At 34.1% G+C, this 21,960-nt stretch overlaps 1 protein-coding gene across 13 annotated transcripts in view; it reads right to left on the bottom strand.

The window, feature by feature from the left end:
* APC (APC regulator of WNT signaling pathway) overlaps positions 1 to 21,960 on the bottom strand; it is a 154,441-nt gene that overhangs the window by 68,281 nt on the left and 64,200 nt on the right. For 9 of the 13 annotated variants that reach the window (XM_036020655.1, XM_028508348.2, XM_036020661.1 and 6 more), the window contains 5 exons: positions 21,379 to 21,531; positions 17,695 to 17,779; positions 16,384 to 16,585; positions 11,977 to 12,085; positions 9,362 to 9,475 (listed from right to left, as the gene is read on the bottom strand). In XM_036020655.1, the coding sequence (XP_035876548.1) occupies positions 9,362 to 9,475; positions 11,977 to 12,085; positions 16,384 to 16,585; positions 17,695 to 17,779; positions 21,379 to 21,513 (645 nt within the window). In that variant the 5' untranslated portion in view covers positions 21,514 to 21,531. The remainder of the gene's footprint in view (positions 1 to 9,361; positions 9,476 to 11,976; positions 12,086 to 16,383; positions 16,586 to 17,694; positions 17,780 to 21,378; positions 21,532 to 21,960) is intronic. The other 4 variants (XM_028508345.2, XM_036020660.1, XM_028508347.2 and 1 more) reach the window with 1 other exon arrangement.

Raw genomic sequence — 21,960 nt, 5'->3', positions numbered from 1 at the left:
GTGCATGCATATGTAAATATATGTTATATATTAGTAATTAATAATACATTTAAATAGTACATTATTTAAATTAATGATTTATATGAAATATTTTAAATTAAATAACTATATACATTTTTAAATGTATGTATATGTATATAATTAGATCCCTACCTCCAAATCATACATAATGGCAAGTCTGAGATAAATTAAAGACCTACTTATAAAAACATTGAAACTATTAGAAATTATAGCAGGGTACCTTTATGACTTCAGTATTAAAAAAGATGTATAAATAGGTCATGGCACAAATATGGCAATATAATTCATTTAGCTTTACAATAAAAACTATTTTTTATCATGAAGCTAAAACTGGTACCAGGTTTGGCAGGGAAAGGTTGTGATATATATTATCTATAACAGATTGGTATCAAGAAGATATTAAAACCTCTCTCAAATATTTAAGAATAAGACATTTAACATAAGAGAAAATGATAGAGATATGAATAGAAAGAAATCCAAATTCTAATATATGAGAAGATATTCAACTTCAGTAGTATACAAGGAAGTATAAACTAAATTACAAGATAAATTTTCATTGCCCAATAGTTGTTAATTATAAAGTTTGACTCAGTACTAAAGAAGACATGCAGAAGAAAAAGGAATCCTTAAATCCTGTTTGGTAAAGTCACTTAGAGTTCAATTTGCCAAACATTAGTTCAAAACACTCATATCTAAGGGCTAGCAATTAAGCTTTTAGGTATATACTCTAGAGCAGAGGTCGGCCATCCATTTTGGAAATTAAGTTTTATTGTCACACAGCCGAGTCTGTTTGTTTACATATTGTCAACTATGGTTGCTTTCTTGCTACAAAGGCAGAGTTGTGGCAGAGACAAATGGCCCACAATGTCTACAATATTTACTATTTGGCCCTTTAAGAAAAAGATTGTTGATTCTTGACCTACTGAAACTGTTGCACAGATTTGCAACATATGAATAAGTATGTTTATCCTAGTTAACAGTGAAAAAATATAAACTTAAATTTCCATCAAAATTGTATCATTCATATTATTTTTAAAAATTATGACAACATAGAAGCATAAGTAACCTTCACTCTACCAACCCTCACTTCCCAGAAATAAGCTCTATTAACTTCATATATATTTTTCCAGCCTTTGCTTACATGTCTATAGGAGAGTAGGGACCACCATAATAGGTGCTTAAATATGTGTTGAACACATAAAGTAGTAAGTAAATAAATAAATAATCAAACTAGTAACAGAAGTAGCTAGAGACTAACAACTACTTGCAGGCATGAGCAAGAGTGGATTTTGTTTTCAGTTTCCCTAAAATGTTTACCAGCCATCTGCATATTTTACTAGTCACTTGTATTTTCTTTTCAATAAACTGAAAGATTATATCCTATGCTCATTAAAAGAACAGAATTGTCTTTTTCTTATTAACTTGTATAAATCCTTAAATTTCAGGGACATTAACCATTTTCCCTTTATGTGTTACAAATATTTTCCCTTCTGCAGGATGAATGTTTTCAAATTTTATAAAATAAATTGTTTTATACGTTAATTACTTTTGAGTTTCCATTCTTATTCCCAATAGCTAAAAAAACCTTTTATATTTTCTTCTATTAATTTTAGATTATTTTTCACATTTAGATATTTAATCCATCTGTAATTTTTCTTGTGTAGATGTGAGGTATGGATGTAACTGGATTTCTCTTTTTCCAAATAGGTTGCTAGTTTTATTATTATTTACCATTTTACCTCAAATACATAACATAACTTTTATCAAACACAGACTCAATATATTCTTGCATCTCTCTCTTCTCCTTATTCCAATCCACTTGCTTATGTATATTCCTGTGCTATCTCACTCTAATTATTGATACATCTTTACAATAATTTTTAACAAATGGTAAACTCCCACTCATTGTTATTACTTTCTTAAACATTTTTGGAAATTCTTACATTATAAACCTTAGAATCATTTTTCAAAGTTCCAGTAAGTTATTTATACTATAATTAGATCTGTATTATATTTATATATTAATTTTAAAATACAAACATTTTAAGAATATTAATTCTCATCCAGGCTTGTCTCTCTCTCTTTTTTTTTTATCCTTACCTGAGAACATACTTATTAATTTTTTTAGAGAGTGGGGAAAGGAGGGAAAGAGAGAAGGAGGGAAACATTGATTAGTTGCCTATTGAACATGCCCCGACCAGGGACGGAACCCACAACCTAGACATGTGCCCTGAGCAGCAACTGAATCTGTAACCTTCCAGTTTACAGGATGATGCTCCAACCAGATAAGCCACATTAGCTAGGGCTAGACTTCTCCATTTAAAAAAAACCTGGGGTATAATTAAAATTTAACAGTATATTAGTTTCAGGTGTATAACACAGTGACTCAATATTTGTATATCCTGTGAAATGATAACCACAGTAAGTCTAGTTACCATCTGAGGCTTCTCTATTTTTAAGGTCATGTTTTATGTCCTTTGGTACTTTTGTATTTTTCATGTGGGTCTTCTCTAGGTATTTTAAAGTTTCCTGTTACTGTGAACATTTCCATTTTTAACTGGTAGCTATTGCTGCTAGAGAAAAACTATTAATTGGTGTAATGTAAGCTAACTCCAGTCACCTTACTCTATTCTCTATTAGTTTAAATATTTTTTGGTTCATTTACAAATAACAAAAGATATGGGGTAGCTAAATGGATAAGAAAACAAGACACATATATATGCTGTCTCTAACAGACCTGTCTCAGATTGAAAGATACACACAGACTAAAAGTAAAGGGATGGAAAGAGATATTTCATGCAAATGGAAAGGAAAATAAAAAGCTGGGGTAGGAATACTTATATCTGACAAAATAGACTTTCAAAACAAGGCTATAGTAAGAGATAAAGAAAGACGTTACATAATAATAAGGGGAACAATCCAACAAGAGGATATAACCCTAGTAAACTTTTATGCACCCAACATAGGAGCGCCTAACTATGTAAAGCAAATCTTGGTGAACATAAAGGGAGAGATCGACAGAAACACTCCATAGGTGAGGGTGTTAAAACCCCCAACTATGACTTCAATGGATAGATCTTCCAGACAGAAAATCAACAGAGAGACAGTAGCCTTACATGACACATTAGATCAAATGGATTTAATTGATATCTTCAGAGCATTTCACCACAAAGCAGCAGAATATACATACTTTTCTAGTGTACATGGAACATTTTCTAGGACAGACCACATGTTAGCACACAAAACAAATCTCAATAATTTAAGAAGATGTGAAATCATATCAAGTATTTTCTCTGACCACAATGCTACAAAACTAGGAATTCATCACAAGAAGAAACTGAAAAACACACAAAGACATGGAAGCTAAACAACATGTTATTAAATAGTGAATGGATCAACAACAAGATCAAGGAAGAAATCAAAAGATACCTTGAGGATGAGGATACAACAATCCAAAATCTGTGGGACACTGGGAAAGCAATCCTAAGAGGGAAATTCATAGCATTACAGGTCTACCTCAAAAAAACAAGAATAACCTCAAATAAACAATCTAACTTTACACTTAAAGGAACTTGAAAAAGAACAACAAACAAGGCCTAAAGGAACAGAAGGAAGAAAATAATAAAGATCAGAGCAGAAATAAATGAAATACAATATAAAAAAAGATACAAAACATCAAATGATTCCAAGAGCTGATTCTTTGAAAAGATAAACAAGATAGAGAGACCTTTAACCAGACTCATCAAAAACAAAAAGAGAGGACCCAAATAAATAAAATCAGAAATGAAAGAAGAGAAATAACAACTGACACCAAAGAAATACAAAGGACTGTAAGAAAATATGAACAATCATATGCCAAAAGACTGGACAACCTAACGAAATGGATAAATTGCTAGAAACATACAATCTTCCAAAAATAAATCAGGAAGAATCAGAGAACAGAATAGACAGAATACACCTAATAAAATTGAAGCAGTAATCAAAAAACTCCCAACTAACAAAAGCCCTGGACCAGATGGGTTCATAGGTAAATTTTACCAAATGTTCTGAGAAGAACTAACACCTCTCCTTCTCAAATTATTTCATAAAATTCAAGAGGAGGGAAGGCTTCCAAACTCATTTCATGCGTCCAGCATTATCCTAATTCCAAAACCAGATAAAGACACTACAAAGAAAGAAAATTGTAGGCCTATATCCCTGATGAACAGATGCCAAAATCCTCAACAAAATATTAGCAAACCGAATATGACAATGCATCAAAAAAATAATACAGAAAAGATCAAGTGGGATTTATTTTGAGAATGCAAAGTTGGTACAACATTCGCAAATCAACACATGTGATTCACCACATAAACAAAATGAAGGATAAAAAACACATGACCATATCAACAGATGCAGAAAAAATGTTTGGTGAAATATAGCACCCATTCACAATAACTCTCAGCAAAGTGGGATTACAGGGAAAGTAACTAAACATAATAAAAGCCATATATGACAAACCCACTGTTAGCATCATACTCAATGGGCAAAAACTATAAGCATTCCCTTCAAGATTGGGACTAAGACAGGATGTCTACATTTACCTCTCTTATTCAACACAGGACTGGAAGTCCAAGCCATAGCAATCAGATGAGAACAAGGAATAAAAGGTATTCAAATTGGAAAGGAAGAAGTAAAACTTTAATTTGCAGATGACAATGATACTATACATGAGACTCCCAAAGATTCTACCAAGAAAGTACTAGAACTGATAAATTAATTCAGCAAAGTAACAGGATACAAAATTAATATCCAGAAATCAGTTGCATTTTTATATGCCAATGATGAATTAACAGAAAGGGAAATTAAGAAAACAATTCCATTCCCAAGCGCTACAAAAATAAAATACCTAGGAATAAACCTAACCAAGGATGTAAAAGACCTGTAGTCAGAAATCTGTAAGATGCTGAAGAAGATACAAATAAGTGGAAGCACATACCGTGTTCAGATAGGAAGAAATAACATCATTAAAATGATCATACTATCAGAAGTAATCTATAGATTTAATGAAATTCCTATCAAGATTCCAATGGCATATTTCTACAACAAATATTTAAAAAATTAATATGGAACACCAGAAGGCCTGGCACAGCAACAGCGATCCTGCAAAAGAGAACGAAGTTAGAGAAATTATGCTACCTAATATCAAACTATACTATAAGGCCATACTAATCAAAACAGTATGGTACTGGCATAAAAACAGACACATAGATCAGTGGAACAAAATAGAGAGCCCAGAAATAAACCCATACTTTATAGTGAATTAATATTCATCAGAAGAAGCAAGAACATATAATGGGCTAAAGACAGTTTATTCAATAAATGGTGTTGGGAAAATTGGATAGATACATGTGGAAAAATGAAACTAGACTACCTTCTTACACCACACAAGAATAAATTCAAAATGGATCAAAGACTTAATTGCTACACCTTAAACCATAAAAATCATAGAAGAAAACATAGGCAGCAAAATTTCAGACATTGCTCATAGTGATATTTTATTGAATAGATGTCCCCAGGAAAGGGAAACAAAAGAAAAAAAATGAGACTACATCAAACTAAAAAGTTTTTGCACAGCAAAGGAAAACATCAACAAAATAAAAAGACAATCCATAGAATGGAAGAACATATCCACGATACATCGGATAACAGGTTAAATATCCAAAATTTTTAAAGAACTCACAAAACTCAACACTAAAAAACAAGCAACCCAATTAAAAAATAGGCAAAGGTCCAGAATAGACACTTCCCCAAAGAGAACATACAGAAGGCCAACAGACATATGAAAAGATACTCAATGTCACTAATCATCAGAGAAATGCAAATTAAAACCATAATGATATATTGCCTCACAAAGGGGCAGAATGGCTCTTATGAAGAAATCAACAAACAACAAATGTTGGTGATGTGGGGAAAGGGGAACCCCTTCGGACTGTTGGTGGGAGTGAAGATTGGTGCAGCTACTGTGGAAAGCAGTATGGAGATACCTCAAAAAATTAATAATGGGAGTTCCAGCCAAGATGGAGGTGTAGGCAGAAACCCTTTGCTTTCTTGTACAACCAAAAGGAGGATTAACGACCAATTTAAAATCAATAAATGGCCAGAAGTGCCAGAAAATCAAATGGCATGGAACTCTGACAGCCAAGGAATTAAAGAAAAAGTCAACCAGAACAACCAGACTGGTTAGAACCCATGGCGAGGTAGCAGACCCTGTGGGAGGGGCTGGCTGAAAGCAAACTGAGACCCAGAGCTGGCTGTGGACTACGGCAGTGTGTCGTGTGTCATGGTGGGAGAAACTCCCAGTCTCACAGGAGAGTCTGAGAGTCCTGTTGGAAAGCGCACTAGAGAGGAGCAGGTGAGCTCCATTGTTCCCGCTCTGGCTCCTCCCACACAGGCAGTGCCGCAGCGCAGCGCGGGGAGGGTTGCCCTGCCCTATTGTATACCTAAGCCCCCACCCCCTTACAACTTAACAGGTGCCCCAAACAAAGAAATATGGCCCAAATGAAAGAGCAGAGTAAAACTCCAGAAAGAGAGCTAGGTGATGAGGAGACAGCCAACCTATCTGATGGAGAATTTAAAATCCTGGTAATCAAAATGCTCACAGAACTGATTGAGCTTGGTCGAAAAATGAAAAAAACAAATGAAAGATACCCAAAATGAAATAAAGCAAAATATTCAGGGAGCCAACAGTGACAGGAAGGAAACCTGGACTCAAAGCAATGAGTTAGAACAAAAGGGAAAAAGTAAACATCCAACCAGAACAGAATGAAGAAACAAGGACTCAAAAAAGAGAGACTTACGAACATTTGGGACAACCTGAAACGTTCCAGTATCTGAATTATAGGGGAGCCAGAAGGAGAAGAACAACAGCAAGAAATTGAAAACTTATTTGAACAAATAATGAAGGAAAACTTTCCCAATCTGGCGAAGGAAATAGACTTCCAGGAAGTCCAGGAAGCCCAGAGAGTCCCAAACAGGTTGGACCCAAAGAGGAACACACCAAGGCACATCATCAAGTTACCCAAGATTAAAGATAAAGAGAGAATCCTAAAAGCAGCAAGAGGAAGGAAGATAGTTACCTACAAGGTAGTGCCCATAAAACTGTCAGCTGATTTCTCCAAAGAAACCTTGCAGGCAAGAAGGGGCTGGAAAGAAGTTTTTGAAGTCATGAAAGGCAAGGACCTACATCCAAGATTCCTCTATCCAGCAGAGCTTTCATTTAGAATGGAAGGGCAGATAAAGTGCTCCCCAGATAAGGTCAGGTTAAAGGAGTGCATCATCACCAAGCCATTATTACATGAAATGTTAAAGGGACTTATCTAAGAAAAAGATACAAAATATGAACAACAAAATGATAACAAACTCACAACTATCAACAAATGAAACTAAAGAAAAGAAAAACAACGAAAACAGAAACTAAGCCAATGACTAGAACAGAAACAGATTCAGAGAAACAGACATCACATGGAGGGTTTTCAGTGGGGAGGGGCAAGGAAGGAATGGGGTAAAAAGGTACAGGGAAGAAGCATAATTAGTAGGCATAAAATAGATGGGGAGAGATAAAAACGGTATAGGAAACAGAGAACTCAAAGAGGTTATATGTTCAACCCATGGACATGAACTAAGGAAGGGGAATTATGGAGGGTTGGGTGTGCAGGGTGTAGGGGGAGTAACTGGGGGGGGGGGAATTAGGAAAATGGATCATGTAATAGCATAATCAATAAAAGTACTTAATTAAAGCCCTGGCTGGTGTAGCTCAATGGATTGAGCGCGGGCTGTGAACCAAAGCGTCGCAGGTCGATTCCCAGTCAGGGTACATGCCTGGGTTGCAGGCCATGATCCCCAGCAACTGCACATTGATGTTTCTCTCTTCCTCCCTCCCCTCTCTAAAAATAAATAAACAAAAATCTTAAAAAAAAAGTACTTAATAAAATACAAAATGGATCTGCCTTTTAATCCAATGATCCCACTTCTGGGAGTATATCCAAACGAACCTAAAACACTAGTTCAAAAGAACTTAAGCACCCCTATGTTCATTGCGCCCATTATTTACAACTGCCAAGATATGGAAGCAGCCCAAGTGCCCATCAGCAGATGAGTGGATAAAACAACTATGGGGCATTTACACAGTGGAATACTCCTCAGCTGTAAAAAGAAGAAAATTTTACCCTTTAAGACAGTATGGATGGACATGGAGAACATTATGCTAAGTGAAATAAGCCAGTCAGAGAAAGACAAATACCATATGATTTCACTCATATGTAAAATCTAAAGAACAAATTGAACCAACAGACAAAATAGATACAGACTCACAGATGGAGGGCAGGATGACAGCTAAGGGAGTGGAGGTTAGAGGGTAGAGGGATTGAGCAAAATGGAAAAAGGACTCATGGACATGGACAATAGTGTGGTGATTGCTGGGGCGGGGGGGGGGGTATAAGGGGACTAAATGGTAATGAAAAAATAATAAAATCAGTACAAACAAAGCAGATATAAAAACCCTCAGGACAGAGGACTCAGCATGTGCTCTTTCTCTTTCTGAGGTACACCCTCACCTTTTCATCTCCTCTTTCCCCAGATACATTACCTTTGCCTTTCTTTCTCCTAAGTTCCAAGGGCCTGTCCTCCTTTTGCCTCTGTAACTTGTTTCCTGAGCCCACACAGCCCAGCTGGCTCACCTTTTCTACCTCTGTGACTTTCTAAATAAACCTTCTCTTATTAAAAAAAAAAGAAAAGAAATAGACAAGGCAATCGGCAAAGCCTCTTCAGGGCTTAAAAATATTAGTAATATATTTGTGTGAACATAAAAGGTCTAAATTCAATATATGGAAATGCTTAACAAATAACAAAGCCAGTTAATATTCTTCCTTGACTTCAGGTGAAGGTAGAAATATGGGAAGTGTTCTCTATCCAACATGTTTCCCAATGTTCTCTTTATATGTTTCTATCCTACTTCCTTCAATGAGGTCTCCCCACCCTTTTTTTAAGTGTACAACTTGAAAAGCAGTATTGTGCATGCCATTACATGTACCTAGATTACAAGAAGTAAACATTTCAAAGGAGAAGTGGACCTAGCTATCAGCTACCAGATGATCAGCATCTAACTCTTTCCCTCCTAGAATTCCAAGGCAAAGCAGAACAGTATCAGGAAAATGAAATGTAGTGGAGGCAGAATTACGCGAACACTGGTTATGTTGCCCAACAGCCATGGTATATTATTCTTATTTTGAAATACTGCCAAAGTGAAAATAAACTAATAGTTTAGCTAGTGCTGGTTCTAGCTGAATAATAAATCAGTTACCTGTGCTCGTTTTTCCATATCTTGACACGTTCCTAGTTGTTCTTCCATTGCAACTCTGATTTGCCTTGCTTCATATTCCAATTGCCTTCTGGTCATATCTGTTTGTAAGGAAAACTGAAACCACAAATAAAATTAAAACGTTAATATCTTATATTTGTGTTTATCAGTAAAAGTAAAGGTACATAAAGCACATAAATACCAACAACAAAAATGAACAAGCAAATATGTATAAGTTATAGTGAATAAGAAAATTGTATTTTACTCCAAGGAGCCCTAAAACTTAGATTTTAGGTGCTAGGCTCAGTCTGGGTCCCAGATGTAAAATGCAAAATTGAAACATTTTTATTGTCCCATAGCCACAAATGTCGTTAACTAAATTGTACTATTTCACTTAATATACATAACTGGTCCAGTAAGCCTATCTAAGTTCCCTCATGATTCTTCTTCACTGAAGAGGTAGTACTTTTAACTATTAAAAGCTAGCATATTAATGTGGACAACACAGAAAAATAAAAAAACAGATGCATCATCCTTAAGTTTATACCTCAACTTAAGGTAAGGATTATCATATATATGCAGACTAAACAGAGAGAACTTCTCCATTTTTAAAATGAAGAAAATGGGATAAGAAAAATCTTTTATGTAATATCAGTATTTATAAATCATGAGGACAATTTAAACTTTTAAATCATAAACTTTTTGGTAAAATACAAAAGTGAAGCAAAATGGAAACAAATAGAAGTACTTCTTCACAGAATGTTAATTCATTTAAAATTAACCCTCTAATTAAAATTTTAGATACTATGACAACTATTAGGCATTTGAAAAGATGAAAAGGACAAAGTAATGAAACTTAATAAACACATGGCCCAAGAGGTAGTAATAAAGGCTAAAAAATATGATTAAATAAAATAGGTAATTTAATGTGCTATATGAGGAAAATAAGGAAGTGCTATAGTTTTTTCATGCTTTTTAGGCCCAATAGAAAGCTGCGTGAGACACATCTGACTCGGAATAGCATTCTGTGAGGTCAGGGATTCCAAAATTATCAGTTAATGTAGAGAAGATTCTGATCCTTTTCCCTCTCATATGCAGAATGTATTCCCACAGGCAGACCCAAATTATGGGCTACCATATAGAAGAAAGCCTGCATGTTATTTAATTCCCAATGAGCCAGCTGTAACTCCACTCATATTTCCTCCACCTCCCAAACTCAGTGCAAAGAAAGATGATCAGTATGTAGCAGAAATGTGCCTTAGAGCTGATATTTTAAAAGCAATGTCTATATCTTGACACATATTTCCATATGAAAGTGTTAACTTGACTTCCCAATATTAAAAGAATTTGTAAAATTTAAAAAATATTTAGAAAATGCAAGCAATTTAAATTGGCTAATGGTGCTAAATTACCCATAATAATATCTTACATGATATTAGCCAATTGCTCAAGTTGTCACAGATTTGGACCCGTTTCTGAACCTGACTACATGCAGACCGTTAGCCTCTAAATTTTGTATGTTCTAATTACCAAAGTGAATTATGAACAACTATACTTGGGTATTTTTGTTTATAAGAGTGAAAATCCTGCCAAACCTTCCTGAGTTCCTAATTCTTGCTTGCTAACAACTCTCCAATAACTGTCTTTTCACTATGTGAGTCTCCTTAATTCCCAGGAAGGTGTTAAGGACACTCTGAGAAAGGGACATCTCTCTCCCTCTCATAACCTTAAAGATTGTCCCAAGGGACTAAGCACTTAAGTTTCTAGTTCTAGCTCCTGCCAGACAATGCCCACTCAGGAAACCTGGCTAACTACAGGTTTTAGAAAAAGTTTTTCTTCTTTCTGTTTTTGCTTTTTGTTCACTATATTCCCTTAACAGTGCTATTAGAAAGTGAAAAATCCAAGCTAAGAGGAAGACATATTCTAAGTATATCTTCTTAAAATATACATTTTTAAAAATTACAAAACATATTTATGAATAGCTGAAATATAGTCTTATTTGAAATTCATATATTTCAGAAATGTTCTTATATGTGCCACCCCCATGAATTAAGATAGTCAACATGAAGTTGGGTGGGGAGGGAGAGGCTGACAAGATTAAATTCTCTTTTATAGTTAATTCTGCAAAACAAAGAAATTTTAGCACGTGCAAAAAGTTCTAAGGCCCCTGAAACAACTATTATAATAATTGAAATAGCACTAGGGTTACATATAAAGTTATATTCTAGTTATAGATCTTCAAAGATATTTTTATTCAAAAACTATCTGGCATAATTCCTATAGAATGGTTCAAAAAACAGACAGATGGTGATAAACAGTTCTGCAGAGTATGTTTGGCAATTCAATATACAGAGAATAAAAAACCACTTGCACAGCTGAATCCTGTGTCCTTTAGGATTCAAACTTAGATTTTCTTAACTCGGGGCTTGAGCACAATGAAGTTTTCTCATCTTTATAAACAAAAATTCATTAACTATTATATATTTAAAGTTAGATAAAACATGTTTTAGTTTATACATAACTATAAATGCAATTATAGATTTTTAATATATAATTTAGGTACTTTAAAAAATCAAGTTATTAAAGTCTAAAATAAGTCATATTGCCAAATTACTTACATTTTCAGTTAAAGGAAGACTATCTATTCTTTTAGTGAGATTCTGAAGTTGAGCATAGTACCAGTCTTTTTCCTTTTCTTCTTTGTCAAGATCAGCAAGGAGTAATGATCTGTTAAAAAAAAAAAGGTTAAGGTCACACAATGTTAATATAGAGTATATAAAAACAATTCTTGTTACTGTGAAGTTCTCTCTTTAAGCTATAGTATTAATACTAATGAATAAATGAAAAACACTGATTTTGGATTTTTGAAGATGGGACTTAATAATACAATCATTTAAAGTTGAATATTAAAAAGCCTTTTTTTTTTAACTTTTTCAGCTAAATGAGAGACTAAATCAACCTTACTAGGATATTTACACTTCACCAAAAGTATTGTCTTCACATTCATTTATAGACTAAGAACATGATGATGGTTTATAGTAAAAAGTACATATATGACAAAACCAAGTCAATATAAGAAAAGAAGGTATAATAAAGGGGAAAAGAAAAATAGTAGTTATGTAGAAAAGAAACCTAGAGTATTAGAAGCTACTGCACTGGACACAGATGTAGTTTTTTGCTTTTCAGCAGCCAAAATAATAAAAAATACACTGTCACTGTGCAATAAGAGGAAGTTATTCTGAGGGAGACAAAATTTTTCTTAGTTTGGAATTTGAAGATGAATTTATGTAATTTCTCAACTTCCCAATCAATGTTTTCCTAGTAACAATGTATATCAAGATAGTCCATCTGATCATTATAAACAGAAGTGCAAAATAAGAGTGTTATTGACATAAAACTCAGTTGACACAAGAAGTATATGACCTTTTTCCCTGACTGTTGGAGCTCAGTGGGTTGGGCATTGTCCTGTAAATCAAAAGGTTGCCAGTTCAATTCCCGGTCAGGGCACATGCCTGAGTTGTGGGCCAGGTCCCCACTTCAGGGTGTGTGAGAGGCAGCCAATCTGTGATTCTCCCACACATCACTGTTTGTCTCCCTTTCTTCCTCCCTTCCCCTCTATAAACAAACAAACAAACAAATAGTAAATAAATAAAATAAATAAAATAAAAAGGTGTGTGGCCCCCTTCCAAGTGGCTCTTTCCCAAAGCTACCACCATTACTATTTTCTTGTGTGTATTTCCACAAATATTTTATAAAATCGCAAGGATATATGTATATTCTTAAACATAAATAGTTCCACATGCGTTGTCCCATAAGTTATTTTTCACTAAAAATCTACCTCGGAGATAATTTTATATAAAAACATACAGGTCCTATGTATTTCTGTCCAGAGGCATAGTACTGCATACATTCCATAGTACTCCTGAGTCCATGGCCAGTCAGTCCTGTATTAGAGGGCATTTAGGAGCTTTCCAACCTTTTGCTATTATAAAGAATGCTGCATGGCATGTCCTTACACATAACCTCATGTCACAAATGTGCAAGCATGTATATAAGGAAACTTCTAGGGTATTTAAATTTTTAACAGATTACACTTATCAGATGTTATTTATGCATCTATTACCTTCACCAATGTAAATGTTTTATCAAACTTTTTTACTGCTGTAAATCTAGGTTGTTTTTCTTCCCAAAACAGTCTATCACGATGGTTTTAACTGCTCTTCTGTTAGTATGAGTGAGGGGAAGCATTTTTTAATAACCATTTGTATTTTCTTGTCTGTGACTTTTTCTTATAGTACCTCTTCTGTGTTAAGAGTAACAGTACACTATTATATGGGTTGCAAATATTAATTTCTCAGTTTATCCCTTATCTTTTAACTTTGTTTACAATCCTTTGCCACGTAAGATTTTTTTGAAATTCTTGTAGTCAGATTTGTGGATATTTTCCATTTTGGCTCCTGGAGTTTGCTCAAACACAGATAGAGATGTTCCCTACTCGGATAGTTCCTTTAAAATCCTGTTTGATTATAATTTCTTGGAAAAATGTGTATGCCTGTATGTAGAAAGTTCTATTGTTTCTAAAATTCCCTTCCCTCGAGAAGCAATTTTTAAAATAAGAAATAAGTCTTCACTTTGATGTGGTAACCCCGACTGTGAGGGAGTCCATGGCAAGGAAGTAAGCCCCTGCTTACAATGTAACAACCTTGGTGGATGAATGAGAAGCTGCTGCTTCCTTCCCTTCCTAACAACAGAAGCAGGAAAAAACATTGTAGAAAGTCTGAGCCCCTTTCAAAAGCTGAGCACCAAACCAGTGTAAAGGTAAGATATGATTCCATTTTCAGCTTTCCTTGGTGAGGACCTGCAGGACCCATTGGGACTAAAGTGGGGAAAAGAGAGAGATGGATGGTGATCCTCTGATTACTCTTTAATAAGTGGGCTTATGAAATAAGAGCTGGGTAGGTAAAGTGCTTAAACTGATAGATCAATGTTCCTGATGGTGGTGGAGTGAGGAGGAGGTTAGGGAAAATAGGGACAAGTTGTTACTATAGTTGACCTTGTAATTCACAGAGCAGTGATTAAGGCTAGGAAATGAAACTTGGTCTAGACCCAGAAACAGATAGGTCTTTAAGGTTTAGAACTCTGATGGCTTATTTAGTGGTTGTGAATAGCCATCTTTAAAAATGCTTCTTTACATAAACCTCATATCTTCTTAGTCCTCTAGCTAATGCATAGTCACCTAGAAGAGCATGACACATATGTATCAGGTATTTAGTAAATATTTGTTAAGTAAGTTAATGGCTAATGTGACAATAAGGAGCACTTGTTGAATGCTCTCTATACAAGGCACAGTGCTAAGGGCTTTTAAAAAATCTACAGATTTTAAAATCTCATTTTACAGACTGGAAAACTGAGGTTCAAAAAGCTTACAGAGGTATGGACCTGGGTTTGAATCCTGGTGTTACTACTTACTAGCACTTAACTTGTGAAATACAGGAAAAAAAGAGAGAAAGAGAGAGAGACAGAGAGAATTAATCTATGACTTTAAGGGAGGTCTAGAATGAAAGAATAGAAAAAACTAAGGGGAGAACATTATCAAAGAAATAACAGAATTTTCAAAAACTAAAAAAAAACCAAATTCAGGTAAAAATGGCATGCTAGTATCCAGCATGATAAGACAATGCAAACACCAAGGCACTGTAAAAGCTTCTAAGAGGAAAAATGAGTTTGGATTTAGACCTAGACCAACCATCAATCAAGTGTGAGAGCAAAATAAAGATATTGTCAAATAAGCAAGGTCTCAATTTTCTTCCCTCCAACATAGTGGGAACTGAAAGGACACAAGATATATTAGATCTACACACACAAACACCCTCACACCTCTCTCTCTTTCACCCTTCCTCCCTCTCTCTCTTTCTCAATAAAATCAGAACTTTATCTACATAAAGCAAAGTTCCTAGGAAAGTCAGTATGCTCATTTAATGTTGTTTGCCTCTTAACAGAGCTCAAAGGGGACAAAGAAATGAAAGACCATGGATCCTAGTTAGTTTCTTATTTTCAGCATAGTATTTCCTACACTGTCATAGATAAAAACAGTCCAGGTTCAAGGTACAAAATAGACTCATGTGAACTTGACAGATGAAAGAAAGCTTAACACTACTGGTCCAGATGATCACCCCTATTTTTGTAGATGAACATACCTAAAACCAGAGAGAAAGTAATAAAAGGTCTTTTGCTTCTTAGTGAGATATGCTGGGCATTTCTCACATGGTAACATTCAACTTTCACAACTCTACAAGGTAGAATCATATCCCTGTTTTATAGAAGAAAATGATACCAAAATTCAAAGACTTGACTAAGGTTCCAGAGCTAGAATGTAAAACTTATACATGTTAACATAATGACTAATAAAAGTTTTAAAAATATAAAGGTAAGGTTCATTCATGCATTGAAGAATTTATAATCTTTTAGGAGACATGAATACTTGATGAAGTTCTTGATAATGATGTGTATTATGATGTCTGTAATGAGATAATTTGAACTGCAGGAAGAGAATACACAAGCTGTGAGAAACCAGGACTCATTCCATGTATCAAGCAATGTTTTTCAACATGGAAATTGATAAATTAAGAAATGTTTCATTTGTGGTACTTGTAATAGGCCTTCCATATTGGAAATGGTCATTTTATACTATAGTTCAAAAGATAACCAGAAATGCAATTAAATATTGGTTATATATTTTTAACCACAGAGATTGTGATCATGTGTAGGACCCAATGTGCAGAGCGTTCTTAGTATTTAAGTGAAAAAACAGAAGTCCCACAATTCCAAGAAACTGCTTCCTTTAAATTTTTAGATTTAGTTTAAGGGCAGTTACATACCATCTTTGAGTTAATAAATGTAAAATGTTTCCTAAGTGTTAGTGGTCACCCATCATATGTGCTTTGTAATTTATATCTTATATTACAAAATAATAGCAAAAATTGGAGCATACAAGTTAATGTTTGATATTCAATGAAAAAAGTTACCTCTCTTTCTCAAGTTCTTCTAAATAACCAGTATTTTCTCTGCTTCCATTTACAAACCCTCTTCTTGGGAAGGAACCCATAGGAACAGGACTGCACTCTCCTGAACGACTGGATACCGACCCTTCCCGGCTCCCGTAAGAACGGAGGGACATTTTTGACCGTAGTTTTACTCCAGGGAAATTACTGCTATCTAAGTTAAGCTCTAAAAAAAATAGAAACATGTTTTAATATAGCAACTGTTTTAAGTAGTCTAATGTGATTACATTATTTTAAAAGTGAAATCTTAGGTTAATATTTACCCCTCAATTTTAATCCATTTTATAATATAATTGAAAATAATATATATATATATATAACATGAAGTCTATAGGAATACTAAATGTGACAGCCCTTGATCAGCCAATTCATGCAGGGAGCAGAGAAAATCCTTATCACAAATGCTGATGCTCAGAGAAAGTCACTGACTCCTGGTTCTAGGGAAATGTAAAGGTAGGAGAGGGAATAAGTAGAAGAATCCTAAAAATAAACTCAGAAAATGGCTGAGTCTCAATGAGGCAGGGTATCTGAGATCCTGCAAAAGGACAGTGTACTGAAGTATCAACTCTATAAAAGAGCATCGACACTTCCTGGTTCAGAAGTGTACAAATGTTTAACACAGGAAACAACAAATATGCATGACTGAATACACAATTATTTAGAAACAGAATGGCTAAACTTCCCCTCCCAAGTCAACCTGAGTCAGGGGGAAAAGGAGTATGTTAAAGGATAATTAGACAAAATATCCTCCCTTAGATTCATGCTAGATAATAATATACTTAAGGACCAAAACTTTTTTGCCTAGCTTCAATAATAATTAATAATTTTCCCTATTTTGACACTGGAATTTTTAAGCAACAAAAGGAGACATTGTTTTAAAATTCTGCTAGAAATGGCTTATAATTAGCTTATGTATGTGAGAGGATAAAGCATGTGTATCCTGGATGGAACGAAGGACAGGACTTCACTTGAGGCAATGGGCCCAGTTTGTGCTAAGGCCTAGTTAGTGACTGGCAGAATGGCAATGAGCTATTAAAAGAGCTTAAAATTATTAAGAAAGGCATTTCAAATAGTTTACTCAAAGCCAGTAAAATGTTTAACTGAAGAAATAACAAGAAAATAGACTTCTGACATATTCATACTTTAACAATTACATCCTCAGGCTGTTCTACCAAGAAACTGATAAATGGCACCTAAATATAACTTGGGTATACATACCTAAAACTGACAACTGAAGCATAAAAAATTATTTTAAAAACACTTTTAAAAATGTACCTTTGAGGCGCTCTAATAAATCAATCTGTCCAGAAGATGTCATAGCTTCATCATCAATGCTTCCTTGAAGCTGTTTAAGTACTTCCTGTAAAAAAAGAATACAATATAGGGACATGACAAAATTCTACAAGTGTTCCTAAAGACACAACTGGTAAAAGAGTAAGTAGAAGAATCTTTAAAAAATTACATAAAAATAAAAAAAATTAGAAAATGACCAAACCTCAGTGAGGTTAGGTATTCAGAATCCCTGTCTCTGAGGCTTGCACCACCATGACCACGAAAACCATCAAATTAACACATTATAATAGTCTATGTAACACCCTAAAAATATTCAAGCTTTTATATGTCACATTTAAGTATGTTCTTATAGTATACTGATTTACATTCAGATGTTTAAATGGATGTATGCACTTTGCCTCCTGAATTTGATGTCATTATTCCTTTCCCATCTAAATCCTTCTCTTGATCTGATTTGCCAAGATCCTTGAGTGTGTTTCTCCTTCAAACTTAAGACTATAAATATTACAAGTTTGTGTCTCCTCAGCCCTTGGCGACTCACCTTATACAACTTATACAACTCCAAAATTTGACACTTATATAAAGAAAAACCAGTCATGTTTGATACAGGCCCCTTTCCTCTAGGAGATCTGTCTCTCTCAAGCATTGTAAGATTACATATTGTTTTACCTGCCTTTATTTTAAAAACATTTGTAAGATTATTGAATGTTGGAAAATCATTTTTTAGAGACAAAATATGGTGTGGTAGTATCAGTGATAGAAAATATTTATCCATGAGCAACTGTCATTTCATGGGGGCTGCTACTTGACTCACTTCTGTTTTTCTCAATACATCACAGTTACAGAGTCTTCTCATTATCAGATATACATATGCTTGATAATTAAATATCCAAAATAAATTATGAAATGTCTATTGAATTTTTATTCTCATTTTTCCTTACACTTGGAAAATAGAAGATACTTACACGTATATAGTTTTAGAGCTTATAGAGAAATTTAGTTCTTTAATAATTTGCCTACAGATAATTTTTTCCATACCTTGCCATCTTTTAGTTTAAATGCTGCACATCTCCACATGACTAAGTATCATGTTGCTACACTCAGCATTTGCAATCAATGAAGCTGAATCATAGCTCTGGTGTAAAAAAGACAGTGTGTACTTCATTAAAGTTTAATTACAATTTCTGCATTTATCTGATTCCAGGTCAACTAAATCTGATGAAATCTCTATTATACTTTATTTTTATTACAGAAAATGTCACGCATGTACATGAGCTTTAAAGAACATTATAACAAACTCCCACATATCTTCACATCCTGCTTCAACAGTTATCAACTCATGGTCTTGTTTCAGCTACATACACCTGCTTTCTTCCCCATTTCCCCACTTCCATCCAGACTTATTTTGAAAACAATTATTAGACATCGTATCATGTCTTCTGTAAATATGTGTATTTCAATACATATATTTAAACAGGGATTCTTTCTAAACACAACAACAATGTCATAATTATACCTAAAAAACAAACTTTTCCTTAATATTTTCAAATATATAGCCAGTGCTCACGGTGTTGTGCACCTGTTTTGCTGTGGCACACAAAAACATTTGTATAGCTTGTATCAATGCCATTTAATCAACATCAAACAGTATTCTCTTTCGCCACTAGATGGTACTACTGGCCTTTCTTTGGGATAAATAGCTTAATGATTAGGAAACATGATTCAAGATTGTACAATGTATTACGGTCTAGTAAGTGATTTTGAGAGGAGGGAGAATAACCACTGTTTTGTATAAACTTTAATCCAACCAAAGAAGTGCCAATGTTTCCAAGTGTCTTTTCACAATCGATTTTCTAAAACAAAATAGGGAGGTCATGGTTTCTGCTCTTTAACAGCTTAAAGCATCTTAAGGAGGAGATACATAAATAATTTCCTTATAGATTGTATAACTGCTATGATACCATAATGCTCAATCCTAAATGAGCGTATGGATTAGCAAGGATGTCTTGCAGGGGCACATGCTGAGTAATTATCAATTCATGGTTGGATTCAGATATACCTTAAATGCCCATATTCATGATGTATATTATTGTATCACCCAAATAAGTTGTCGACATGGCATTACATTATAGAAATTTAAGGGTATGACTGTTATTTATTCTAACATTTCACTTTAGCATGCAGAAGTATCAAAGGATAGGTTAAAATGTCTCCCAAAAATGACTTCTGAATGTGTTTAAGTAGTTAAAAATTTTAAAATCCATCTCAGAGCTCTACACTACAAAGCAGACATTCAGATAGACCAGCCAGGAACTCTCTACAAAGTAGACGAAACAGCAGTACTGTTGGGAATTCTTAATTTTATGTAAAACATTTAAAAACACAGCCAATGTAAAACAATTTTAGATACATTGTGTTGATCAGTGTTGAAATACCAAACTATTCTTTTTTAACCTATTAAGTAATCAATTCAGCTGGTTTTAAGGTCACCCATAGTTTGTGGTAACAAAATGTCTGTTTACAGTCTTATTTCCAGAAGGATTGGAGATCTGTCATTTCTGGGGATAGTTTTTACAACAGAAATAGGCAATTAAAGTAGAAGTGATTCATAGACAGACAGCATAGTACACATGAGTAAAAAGGTTGAACTGTTTTGATACTGAATACAAAGGGTAAGAGAGGAGCAAAAACAGTTCAGTGATAAACAGAAGCTTGAAGAATAAGGGCAACTTCAAAATGCATAGAAAAAGGACTCTGAAGAGAATAGACAATGAATAAGAAATAGGAATAGTGAACAGACAGAAAGAATAGGGTCAAGAACCCAGATGTTAAAATAGCCTAGGGGCAGAAACAGCATTAAAGCAGGAAGAATTTTTTTAAAGGGAAGGAAGTAAGAGTTTTATTAATGATCTCCTATTTCTAAAAAGTTATTATTAAATTGAGAGAGAAGGAAATCTACATAAGTAATTAAAAATTAAAACAGCTAAAGTTTTAACCTCAATTATTTTTAAATTAGAACATATTTTCTCCACTGTAGACTAAATATTTCATAACTCTTCTTGGAGATTATATTGCTTTTCAATGCTATTTGGCAAATCAATTTTAGGGCTTGAATGCGCCATGGAAATCCTCTAGGCTAGTGCAATGTCTGTATTTTCCTAATATGGCAACCTAAACATAAGTCTAGAAGAGGGCCTAAATGTGATGCAGCTTAGCTTGTGGCGACACCAGGTACTGACTTTCATTCAGGACTCCTCCCACTAGGACACCCTAATATTCTTGATAATCTAGCAATGCAGCATTTAAGTGGCAACGCGATCTGACAGTGTGGGAAGGAAGACCATATTTAATAATTGAGCTAGTTTCTATGAATTACATAAAACACCCAGACTCAGCAGAGTAATATTAAAGTGATGCTTAAGCTTAAAAATAAGAATTAACTACTTTCTGAGGTTTTATACTCATTTTCTTTATATGATTCACTGGATAAATCCAATACGTTTTATTTAAAAGTATAAATGTTAACATTTGTAAGAAAAGAGTTTACATATTACTGCTTAACTTAAAATATACTTTTAAGTAAGTGAAATGTCTAACTCCAAGTTTACAAGAAGGAGTACTGAATAAAAATGGATAAACTACAATTAAAAGTCACAGTCTTGATACCTTCATATTAGATGCCTCAGTTTCCAGTTTTGTAAGATGATTGGAATTATCTTCTAGCTCTTGTCGAAGATTTGAGTTCTCCATCTTCAGTGCCTCAACTTGCTTTAACAACTGATCATATGAAGCTGCAGCCATCCTTGGCTACCCTTGGACCTATAAGGTTAAAAAGGATTTTGAAATTCACTACTAAAAATATAGAGGCTGCTTGTTTACAAAGAAAGAGATAAAGAAACAAAACTCTTGAGATGTATACTAAGAAGAGTTTTATTAATATGCTAGTTAAAGTCTCAGAGCAACATTGTTCAAGTAATAGCATCTAAGAGGATGGAACAATGGAGTCTTAGTTGAAGATGAAAAGGATTAAAATAGAAGAGAACTTCGGTAGTGCCTGAACACATCTGTGAGTTCACAGTAGATGAGATTTTTATCAGGTTAGAATTTTTTCAGGGTTTTAAAGATATTTTACCTGGTTTAACAGGCAAACCCTAGGAAATATAATTATTGATATGAAATTTATTTATATTAGTAACATTAATTTAATTCTGAATTTTGTGCAATAGTCTCAGAATTTTAGAGCCAGAA

The sequence above is a fragment of the Phyllostomus discolor genome, chromosome 3 (assembly GCF_004126475.2).
Source record: "Phyllostomus discolor isolate MPI-MPIP mPhyDis1 chromosome 3, mPhyDis1.pri.v3, whole genome shotgun sequence".
In the NCBI taxonomy this organism is placed as follows: domain Eukaryota; kingdom Metazoa; phylum Chordata; class Mammalia; order Chiroptera; family Phyllostomidae; genus Phyllostomus; species Phyllostomus discolor.
The sequence above is the reverse complement of the archived record's forward strand: the minus strand, read 5'-3'. Positions and strand labels throughout refer to the sequence as shown.